An 11885-nucleotide genomic window follows, 5' to 3' on the forward strand; every position below is an offset into this window, starting at 1 on the left:
AAAACAACAGTTTAAATTGACAAGATGAAATGGAAATACAAGTTACATTTCATGTCTATTGCTTTAAAAGTTAACACATTAATATATTATGAGGCATATAACTGTGGAAGAAAAATATGCCTTTAACATTACCTTAAAAGATGTTACCAGAACTCAATTCAATATATATAATGATTTGTCAAGTCAGGGGGTAATGCAGATTTTATCTATTCAAAAATAATTCATGCCTATAAATAAGATGAGGCTTCGTTCTCTCTCACAATATCAAATGCCTATTTCACTTTCCTGATGTTATCCTCTTTCATCCATCAGATGAGCTAATGGTCTATATGCCTTCTACTCTGTCCATCTCTAGATGCCCAGCAATGCCAGCATTCTGTTGTTCTGCCAATAAACACTGGCCACACTCTGGTGATGCTTGAACTTAATTGTGCTTTTTCGCAACCTCTAGTGTTCAGTTATTAACATAAAGTGAGAAATGGATCATCAACCTTTTAAAGAAATGAAAGTGGATTGCTTCTATAAACGCATATGCTCAATTAATTCCAGTTCATTTGAAAGCGCTGATTATGGTTGTGGGCTATATTAAACTTTTGGGTCATGCATCTAGAGGTTTTGTAATCCCTGTCTGCGCTGTTGACCCATTGAAGAGGTTTTAAAAGATTACCGGTTCAAAGAGAGAACATGTTCAGACAAGCATACTGCTTAGTGAACCCTAAAACAAACTGCTATTTTCTTAAAAATAGCATGTGATACAGTTTGTATCATGAAATTATAAATATTTCAATTAAAAATGATAGTACTCAGTACCATATTCATGATAGTACTCAGTGTGGTATGCGGTGAAATACACACACACACACACTACTACTACTACTACTACTACTACTACTACTACTATGCAAAAGGCCATTAGCATTTTCACCAACAACAAAAAATGGTCTAAAGTCAGGTATTTCTATCTTTTGTTTTAGCATAGTGTGTCAATAAATATCAGTTTAAATTTCCAAACTGGTATTACTATCCTTGTGGGGACATAACGTACGGAATACCACGTCCACACATCCTTCCCGCATTCCCATCAAGGGTGCAAAAATGTCTAGGAATTTTAAAGCCTATTTTTTTCTGCTGCTCCAGAGTGATTCTTTACAGGGTTCAGGTGATTGACATTCATTTAAAATATAAAAAAAATATTTTGCAGTGTTCCAGCCATCATGCTTTTGAGAATGCCAACAGCCACCGTTTTCCGGGTATATTGACATACTTAAGAAGAACACTTACGTCTGTTCATCTTCAATAAACCGCTTTGAATGGATGCATTACAAACGCAAAGGAAAATAGAATTTAAGCAGGTTACTGCGACTTTAAATGTCGCGCACGCGCGCTCACCGTACAGGAAGTGGTGTCAGAGGAAGTCGCCTGCATTCGCGGAAGTGGTGTTCTCCGTGTGTTTTCTGTGATGTGTTGTGTGTGATTGGGAATTTATTCATTTCGCTGTGATGTCGGTGCTTTACATGGATAAATTAAGTCGTATTTATGAGCGCTATCAGGAGTATGTGAGGTCGAACCCAGCAGCCGCGTCTCACGTGGAGAGCGCAGTCCGCGCGCTGAGTTACCTGATCGCAGGTGAGAAAGTCTGCATCTCAAAGTGAAAGTAAACATAATCACATCTTATACAACAGTGTCCTGCAACACTAAACTTAAATCTATGTTTATTCAGTAGGCACATTTCTGTATTATGTTGTTATCTTCTGTGTCTGGATACTTGTTTTTTTTCCCCAACAACATTCATATCAAATGTATGAGGGAGGTGGATTTTAGCATGCATTGGTTTTGCAGTTTTCATACATTTCTAACGTTACACGTACAAATATTTAATGTAGCCTAATTGGCATGGCATAATTAAAACGCAGTTTTAGAGTTTTGGTTTTAGCATGCCACATGGTTGTCACTGTTTATTGCAGTGAGTTCTTTATTAGTTTGGACACACCTACTCATTTTTTATCATTAGCTACTGTGTTCACGTTTTAGAAAAAAATAAAAATAAAAAACTTAGAAATAACTTAAACTGAAGTATTGAATCTTTACACTGACTAGTCATTGCAATAATCACACTCTTTCAGCTAATTAGGTGTCAAGACCAATACAAATTAGCCCCCCCCCCCCAATAAATTTTTTTGTTTTGTTTGTTTTTATCTGTGCAATGACTAAACAAGCAAATGTATTTAAATATTTTTATATGTAAGCTCTTCAAAGTGACCACCCTTTAGTTTATAGCTCTAGATGCACAGTTTTGGGGTAAAATTGTATTCTTTTTGCATTAACAGGAACTTTAAAGCTTTTTATCATTTTGATATTATATAAAGTTATGACTTCTCTCATTACAGGTCGCTTCTCAGACTCTCATGAGATCTCAGAGTTGGGTAGGATTCACTACTTTGTATCATCTTCTTTTGTATTAATGTTGTAGGTGTTTGTATTAATCTGAGAGCATGTCTCTCTATGAATTCTGCTGGGAATTATGTGTTAGTGTTTCTCACTTTGATTTGCAGTCTACTCAGCATCTAACCTTCTAGTGCTGCTGAACGATGGTATCTTGAGGAAGAATCTCTCTCGGACATTGCCTATGGTAAATACATTTTTTTTCATCCTATACTATTAGTAAATGCTTATTTGTTTCATTTTCCACTTCCTTACAGGCATTGTTATGCTCTTGTGCCTTAAGGAAGCACTATCTTCACTGACACTGACAGTTGTATTGCATCATGCAAACAATTAGACTGAAATGATCAGGGACTTAGTTCAAAGTAAACTTCAACCACTCTTTGACATTAGCAAACTTCCATTTAGCATAGTTTGAAATGCTCTTTTTAAAGTAGAGAGTTCTGACAGTTACATTATGTTTTCATGGTACATCAAGCTCTTTTATCTATTAAAAGATCCAGGAAACATGGAGATGTTTTCCATAAGATGACCCATTCTTTCTCTTTTAATTCCTCACTTTATCATCCCACTTGCATAAGGACTGATATGTGCATGTGCAGTTGGCATGGCAACCACCACAAAATGATCTACGAATGAGAGTTTTCTATTGTGAAACTTGAGAGACAGCACAGTCTGTTTCTGCTTCAAGAGAGATGATTCAAAGTTGTGGCAAGCTTTATGTGTTCAAAGTCACAGCCTGCTGCTTTCTTTGACTGCACATCATCAAAAAATGTATTTTGTCCCAACTCTGTCACTGTTCTGCAACAGACTTGTTGTTATCCACCTTTTTGTCCCGTTGATGGCGGCCTCTTATTGCTCAAAACGGCTTTGAAATGGGCTGTGTGTGAAAATACGTCTGACCCCCTGCAGACAAACACACTCAATTTTTGGGAGCAAGCACAGTTTACAAAACTCCTTTGTTTTTTCCTTTTATGTTTGTGCTTGAGAAACATATTTATCTTTACTTTCAGAGCGGCTTAACATAGGGACAGGAAGAATGAGTTTGCATTTACAGCTTTGGGCATCTGAGCCATGATCTTAATGGAGCTCCTCAAAGGCTGTTTGACTTTACATTGAGTGATAGTTCAACTAGTCTCCAGCCAGACTAAACGGCATAAAGTCTAGTCCTCATTGAAGCTTATTCTAGCCAAGAAATGCCATTTAGACTAAAATAGACCATCTGACTGATATGTAAAGGGCCCAATCACAGTTTATATCAGAAATGTACTGATCAGGTTTTTTCTGCCCCTGATCCAGTCCGAGTCATTGAATATTGAGGATCTGCTGATGCCGATCCCGTACTTGTATTTTCCAGTTGCTTGGTGCACACATTAACTACAGACTGTGTGGTCACACTTAAGAATTAATAAACTTCTTGTATTTTATATATTTATATGTACTATAAGCCGAATAATTGCAACATAAAGGAGGAAAAAAGTGGAGATAAGTTTAGAAAGCATGAAGTGTCAGTCAAGTGTATGGGGTGGGGTTGGCACAGTGGATAAGACACATGCCTTTGGTGTGAGAGACCCGGGTTCGAATCCACTGTGAGACACCAATGTGTCCCTGAGCAAGACACTTAACCTCTAGTTGCTCCAGAGGCGTGCGACCTCTGACATATATAGCCATTGTAAGTTATGTTGCTTTGGATAAAAGCGTCAGCTAAATGAATAAATGTAAATAAATGTCAAGTCCAAAGCAAGATGCAATTATGACAAGATGTCTTAGACATGTCTTAGACAAGTAAACTGATCAAATACAATAAACACAGAAGCTGGATCGTGTTTGTAATGCACTAAAACAAACCTCATTGGTCCTCACATGTCACGCAAGCACATTTGAGCATCAAATTAGTTTATGAAGGTTATGACTGAGGTTACATTCAGAATAATATTGAACATTTCAAATATTGAACAAATTGAATCTGTTTTGTCCTGATCTTATGCTTCTCTCTCTTTCTCTGTGTGTTTGTGTGTAGACTCTCTCTCAGCAGAGACTGTTAACCTGGTTGTCTGTACTGGAGTATGTGGAGGTTTTCACTGAGATGGGGGCTGCCAAGCTGTGGGGAGAAGCTGGACGCTGGCTAGTTATTGTTCTTATTCAGATTGCCAAGTAAGAAACTTGTTTGAGTATACTTAAAGGGTAGTTATCTTTAGTTACACACATCCTCATGTAGTTTCAAACCTGTATGATTTTGTTCTGTAGGACATAAAGGAGATGTTCTGGGTGCTCTTTTCTGTACGGTTAAAGTGAATGCAGGCGTTCACAATAAAAGATGGGCACAAAAGCTCAAGGGCAAAAAAAAAGTCCATATGACTCCTGCATCATTTTCTAACATTACACAATAGCTTTGTGTGAATAACACAACCAAGTAGTTTTTTTTTTTTTAATCTTCCCCTCTGCTGTAGCTTTCAATGATGACTCTGCTGTTATGTTCAGTTGAACTAATAGTTAAGCTGATAATCATTGCTGTATTTTAATATCTGATTTCTCATTTTTCCATTCTCTCTTGTGTTTTTAGAGCGATCCTGCGTTGTCTCTTGCTTTTCTGGTACAAATCAGGCATCCAGACGTCACCTCCTATAATTCCTCTGGACAGGGATTCTCAGCTCCGTAGTCAAGGTGAGATGTCATGGAGAAAAATCACAAGTGTTTGAAAAGAGGTTTGCTAAAATAACTAGAAAACAAACAATGGAATGTTGTCTTAACTAAGCCTTTTCTGAAAGTTTAACCCTCTGGTGTTCTGGTCATTTTAGACCGAAAAATTTTACATTTTAGAATTTTTGAAATGTTTTATTTAATCATAATGGCAAAAAAAAAAAAAAACTTGTTGACTTGGTATATGAACACACAAAAAAAATTATGGACATGATTTTGTAAGGTTATATGGTCTTAAGAAATTATCATATTTGTAATCTTTGCGGTCAGATATGATCGCCATAGGAAATGAATGGGAAATATGAAAAAGACAAAAATACAGAGCAGTTTTTGGGGGTACAGTCAACAAGTAAGCTGCAATAAAGTAATCTTTGATCATGTCTAAAATGGATTTTAAATAAAATAATATGCATTTTTTATGTAAATATAAATGGTGCATATACATATTAAGTTAAGTGAAAAAACTGTTTGGAGATAATGCCTTCATTATTTGTAACTAGATTTTTTTGTTGATAAAATCACACATCACCTTTAGTGATCTTGGCTACTGCATGTTCCTGTAGCTCAAACAGTAGAGTCAGAAGCTAGCAATGCCAAGGTCATGGGTTTGTTTCCCAAAGAACGAAAAAGTGATAAAGTGTAAACCTTCAATGCAATGTAAGTCTCTTTGAATAGTCTGCCAAATGCATAAATGTAATTATACTAACACAAAGGTTTCAAACTCAAAAGTCAAAGTTAATTTATTGCTTTTTTTCCACTGCATGACAGGAAGTGAAACAAACCAAAGTGTCTCTGGAAGCAACCATGCAGGGCATTTAGCAAAGTCACAACAAACAATTAACGCACAGCAACAAGTACAAAAACATTTCCACTGATGACAATAAATAAACACTGTGTGAGACAATAAGTACAGTATATGGCCTGTGCAGATAAGCTGTGATTGTGTAGTTCTGTTGAGCCGGAGCCCGTGGAGTTTCTGCGATGTGCCCTTGAGCGAGGCAACGAGAGACTCAAAATCAATATGCTGTTCGTTCTTTATGTGGAAAAGTGATTTCCTGTGCACTGCTCATACAATGATCTCCCTTCACAGAGAACAATGCGGAAGAAGATGATGAGGACACTTCTTTCGTGGGCCAGCGTTCAGGAAGAGTGGTGAGACCACTGGGAAGCGGTAAGACTTGAAGATACAAACCCAGTGTACCAAAAAGTTCTGTCGATGGAAAGTTATATTGAGTCCTTTTTTTTTTCTTTCTAGCACCATCGTTACAGTCTCGTCTTTGGGGTCTCCCTCAGAAAAACACAAAAAATTGGAATCGAGAAAAGGAGCTTCACTCAAGCCCCACACCTCTGGGTCTGCAGGAAACCATTGCAGAATCCCTGTACATCGCAAGACCGCTTGTTCATTGTATCCTTTCTGCTAATTTTCTGTTTTATGACAATTGTCACAATATCAGTGGGATATTATCCTAGGATGGCCATAATAGTTCATTATTCTCAAGGGTGTAGGAACAATCTGAAAACTCAGATAAGTGAGAGTCAGCTATAATAAGTTTTAGGGAGGGAACGATGCACGAGTTGAAAATCGTTAAGAAATTGTGATGATTCAAGTCGTTGAGATGTTAATTGAGTCGCAATTACATTTGTGGGAGGGGGTTTATATGAATACTAATAGTTTAGATGGTATTTTCTTTTTATTTTGCCTTTGTATAAAGCATATGAAAGTAATATTTATAAGCCCAGTGGTAACCAAGAAAACACTCTATTGCTGCTGTTCCATAAGCGCCACCTGCTGTCAGAGAGAGAATTTCGCGTTTTTATTCAGCCTGTCCGCTGTTTTAGTTTCGTTTCAGTGTAGTATAATTTAACAAAGCTAAAGTCAGAACATTCAGTTTTTCCTACAAATTTGAAATGATATTTCTATTATATTTATCTTTCTAATTTAAATAATAATTTGTTTGGATTGTAATTAAAATGCTGTGGTTGCCTCTAATTTTAAATATACAAGAGCACAGGCAAAGATTTAGTTTGAGATTTCAGAGAGATTTTCATTTGTATTTATTATTTGTTTTAAAATATAGTTTAATTAATTTACACATTTCAATGTTGCAAAGTAATGTGCAGCATTTTGTCTGAGAAATAATAAAAAGACACTTTTTCATTTATAATTTGTCTTAAAACTAATTTGTTCAAGAAATTGTGACAAAATCGTATCGTGAAATCAGTATCATGAATCGTATCACATTGTGAGTTGAGTGAATCATTACATCCTTAATAAGTTTACTTGCTTGCATGTTCGGTCCACAGATGATGCTCGCTTTTGTCACCTTATGTGACCGACTGCACATCTTTTTCTTCACAACATGGTCAAACAAACTCTTAAAATGAAATACAATGATTATTTAAAAATAATAATAATAATAATAATAATGTTCTAGTGCAGTGATTCTCAACTATTTTGTCTCCAAGGCCTCCTATTGTCCAAAACAATGTTTGAAGGTCGACGCTTCTAGTTTCTGTAAATAGATTTCCGGATTCCAGAAGTTTTAAGAGCTTTTCAAGGTTCCCACTCTTTTAACCAGTGAATTTATGTGGATTTTTTAATCGTGATTTACTGGTTAAGGATTAAGGATATGGATTTTTACCCAATAAAATATTTAGTAGCTTTGTAATTATGCCAAAATGTGTGTTTATTATGAAATCCCTTTTGAAGTTTTAAGATTTCATTGGGTTACCTCCTATATCCTGGTTTTCCAAGTTGTTGAGGGGGTGAATTAATATAAGAAATATCTTGATTTTTACTTTTAGCTTATCATATAAGTCATTTATTGAGGCCTCCTTAGAAGTTTGCTTGATGCCATGGCCATTCAATAGAGTCTAGCATGAATGTTCTGATCTGAAATGTATATGAAAATAAAACTAACCAATTTTATTTTATTCAGAAATTTGAAGATGAAATAGCTGGATGACACCCAGCCCAAGTTAATACGATTTTTTAAATTTTTTTGCATTGGTGATTAAGTAATTTGAACATTTTGCCATCCATCACCCTTAACATTTGCTAGTGGCCAGTCTTGGGATTTGCGGAAAACGTTCCTGGAAACCTTGGATCATCTCTGGTCTCTTAGAGATAACCAGGTACAGAGTGCTTTGCGTCTCTCTCTCTCTCTCTCTCTCTCTCTCTCTCTCAGTCCTCCGTCTGTCTCTGAAGATAAAGAAGTTCAGTCTGATGCTGCTTTCTGTACAGTTTCAGTTTGTTGAGCGACTTCAAGACGCTGAACCGCAGAGAGAGGGCTGAGATGAGGAGACGGGCCTTCCTTCTCCTCTACTACCTGCTCCGCTCCCCCTTCTATGACCGATACTCTGAGTCAGTGTCTCCTTCATTGCATCCGTTGCATTAGTGTAGTCTTCTCATGTGATGCACTTCTGTTATTTTTATGTTCAAATCCTTAAGTCTAAAATAGTTCACCCAATATGAATATTTGCTAAAAATTTACAGTGCTCACTCTCAGGCCATCTAAGATGTAGATGAGTTTGTTTCTTCATCAGAAGAGATTTGGAAAAATTAAGCGCTACATCACTTGCTCGCCAATGGATCCTCTGTAGTGAATGGGTGCCGTCAGAATGAGAGTCCAAACAGCTGATAAAAACATCACAATAATCCATCAATTGATGAAGCTGCATGTCATTAAGAATTTTAAACCATTGTTTCTGGGCAAAATTCAAGTCATAATATTTGACTCTTAAACTCTCTCCAGTGAATAAATCTCTAGTCTGAATCAGGAGAGAAATACACACAAGACAGATCAAGCAGTAAATCCTCCTTTTCATTGGAGAGCGCATTTATGGATTACAGACTGGTATTTTTTGGCAGAAGCGACTGTTTAAAGTTAAAATACCTTATTGTATTTGTTTATTGCAAACACACAGCTTTTCTCTTCATAAGGCCGGAGTTGTGTGGATTATTGGTGGATTATTGTGATGTTTTTATCAGATGCTTAGACTGTCATTCTGACGGCACCCAATTACTGCAGAGGATCAGTTGGTGAGCAAGTGATGGAGTGCTACATTTCTCAGAATCTGTCCCAACACAGAAACAATCTCAACTTGTCAGAGTTACAGTTTGCCCCTGCCAGACAATAAAACTCCTGGCATTTTCTCCAGAAAATATACAAATTGAGTTCTACAAAATATCTATTTAGATTTATCAATGCACCGTTTTATTGTATAATGGTACTTTTTGTTCCCAGATCTAATGTCTCTTTTATACTCGCAGGACGAAGATCCTCTTCCTCCTTCACTTTTTGGCAGATTATGTTCCTGGAGTCGGTTTGGTTGCACGTAAGTGCTGTATCCATCTCACACAACGGATGTTCAATGCTGTCACACTAAAAGCTCTTGAGTTATGTGCTGACAGGATTTTTCCTGTCCTCTCAGGTCCGCTGATGGAGTACTTGCCCATTTGGCAGAAGATCTACTTTTATAACTGGGGCTGACCTCAAAGTGAATCTTTCACAGGACAGTGGCGCCCAAATGTTAGAAGAATGAGAGGAAGCCATTTAGAGGATGCGACAGCGACACAAAGACTCGAATCACACCTGTGCCAGAACATTACCACATTTATTGAGGAGTTTAGCAGTCAGGGAGTCACAGGTACACTGCTGGCATATGAGAATATATATCTGGATAATGATTTTCCGAATGCGGTTTTGTTTATCTTTTAGCTCTCACAATTTTATGCATCTGAGCCTTTTTTGTGCACTTTTAAACATCTGTTATCTTGTTAAACTTCAAGCTCTCCTGTACCATAATCTATCCCTCAGCACGAATGCCTTCCTTTTAATTTAGATGTTTATTTCCAAGGAGGATAGTTTTATCGAACACAATAATCAACTGGCTGAAATGAAGTCAATTAGACAGATGTTCTGTTTTTTGTTTGTTCTGTTTCGTGCCTCAGATGAGATGAAGCTGAATGTGATACTTTTAATTGCAGCTACAGTTGGTCATTAAATGAAATGGTCTATCAAATATAAAGGTCCCCCATCATTTCACAGGACAGCAATGAGGCTTTTGTTTCTAAAGCAACATTATGAGCGTGTTTTTTCACTGTGTGTGAAATAAACTCATTCGAGTCTGTTTTAAAACCCATCATTAATTTGATTGATTTTGAAGACTTGAAGCAAAAATGTAAAGCATGCCTGTTTTGAAATGGTGAAAGTGTAAAATTGGATAATTGGTTTTGTATATAATTATATGCATTTAATAAATCTTTAAATAATACGTGTCCTCATGCCTCGTGTTTTCTACCAGAGAGCAGAATTTATAATGCTGCTATGAACTGCTCATACACATGAGACATAACTCAAGGTCTGATCTCACAATGTTTTTGTTCAGCTTTTCAAATCAATGTTTGAATTAAACATAAATGTGATGTATGTCCCAGCAACCCCCTCGCTGTGCTGTAGTGTATATGCTCATGAAAAAAATCACTGAACTACAGTATCAGCAATGCCGGAGATGATAAACTGCTTCCTTAAGGAAGCCAAAAAAAAAAGTCCTCCTGGACCTCAGAGTTAGGAACAGCCAAGCTATCCGTTATATATCCCTGTGGGGTTAAAAGATATCTCTCTTGAATTGTGCCCCTAGATATTCACTAGCTCCACATGGCAATGCATCTATCACTTTTGCGCTTCTCATTCCAGGCCGAGGTCCGAATCCACCAGTGGTTTTGTGAGATTACACATAACATCGTCAAGTAATCGGTCTAACCACGACATAATGCAATTAGTTTAATAAATTCAAAAGCCTTTTCACTACTAGCAAATTACCTCCCGTGTTGGGAAGGGATCGATATCTAAATCAATTAAAAAACAATTAAACCTTTATAGAGTTCGTTAATCACGCCTGGAATTGATTTCCTGAATAAAAGGCATTTGTTTTGTTTTTTTGTTTTTGTTTTTGACACAAATGTAACATCATCTGTTGCCTTTTTTTTATATTAGGTTTAGTTGGGTTTTTTGTTTTCTGTTTTGTATAAGAAAAAGAAAGGTTGTAATGGTATGTGTGTATGTATATATATATATATATATATATATATATATATATATATATATATATATATGTATATATATATGTGTGTGTGTGTATATATATATATATATATATATATATATATATATATATGTATGTGTGTGTATATATATATATATATATATATATATATATATATATATATATATATGTATGTGTGTGTATATATATATATATATATATATATATATATATATGTATGTGTGTGTATATATATATATATATATATATATATATGTATATATATATATATATATATATATATATATATATATGTATATATATATATATATATATATGTATATATATATATATATATATATATATATTTATATATATATATATATATATATATATATATATATATATATATATATATATATATATATATTTCATGCATTATAAATGAAAATAAAACCATAATAAATTGCATATTTCAGTCCTTTAAATCAGGCTGTTACATTCAAGATTTTTTGGGGTTAAACATTACATAAGTTAAAGGTATTGAAGGCAAAAATTATCTATCTATCTATCTATAATGTATATCTATGTAGAAAATTAAATATATGAAAATGGTTAAAAATTATTTTCATTTAATTTAATTTCCAGTTCCCGTGTCACAAATTGTTACCCTTGTCCTTTTTAATACAAGAAAA

General features: G+C 35.3%; 1 protein-coding gene across 1 annotated transcript; it reads left to right on the forward strand.

The window, feature by feature from the left end:
• Window positions 1–1386: 1386 nt before the first annotated feature.
• On the forward strand, window positions 1387–10419 carry LOC113061754 (peroxisomal membrane protein PEX16). Its single transcript, XM_026231162.1, has 11 exons — window positions 1387–1626; window positions 2388–2423; window positions 2553–2629; window positions 4463–4596; window positions 5006–5106; window positions 6233–6313; window positions 6398–6547; window positions 8205–8277; window positions 8387–8506; window positions 9416–9480; window positions 9577–10419. The coding sequence occupies exons 1-11, from the start codon at window positions 1500–1502 to the stop codon at window positions 9633–9635; spliced, it is 1023 nt and encodes a 340-aa protein (XP_026086947.1). The 5' UTR covers window positions 1387–1499; the 3' UTR covers window positions 9636–10419.
• Window positions 10420–11885: the final 1466 nt, after the last annotated feature.

Source organism: Carassius auratus, chromosome 43 (assembly GCF_003368295.1).
Source record: "Carassius auratus strain Wakin chromosome 43, ASM336829v1, whole genome shotgun sequence".
Lineage (NCBI taxonomy): Eukaryota > Metazoa > Chordata > Actinopteri > Cypriniformes > Cyprinidae > Carassius > Carassius auratus.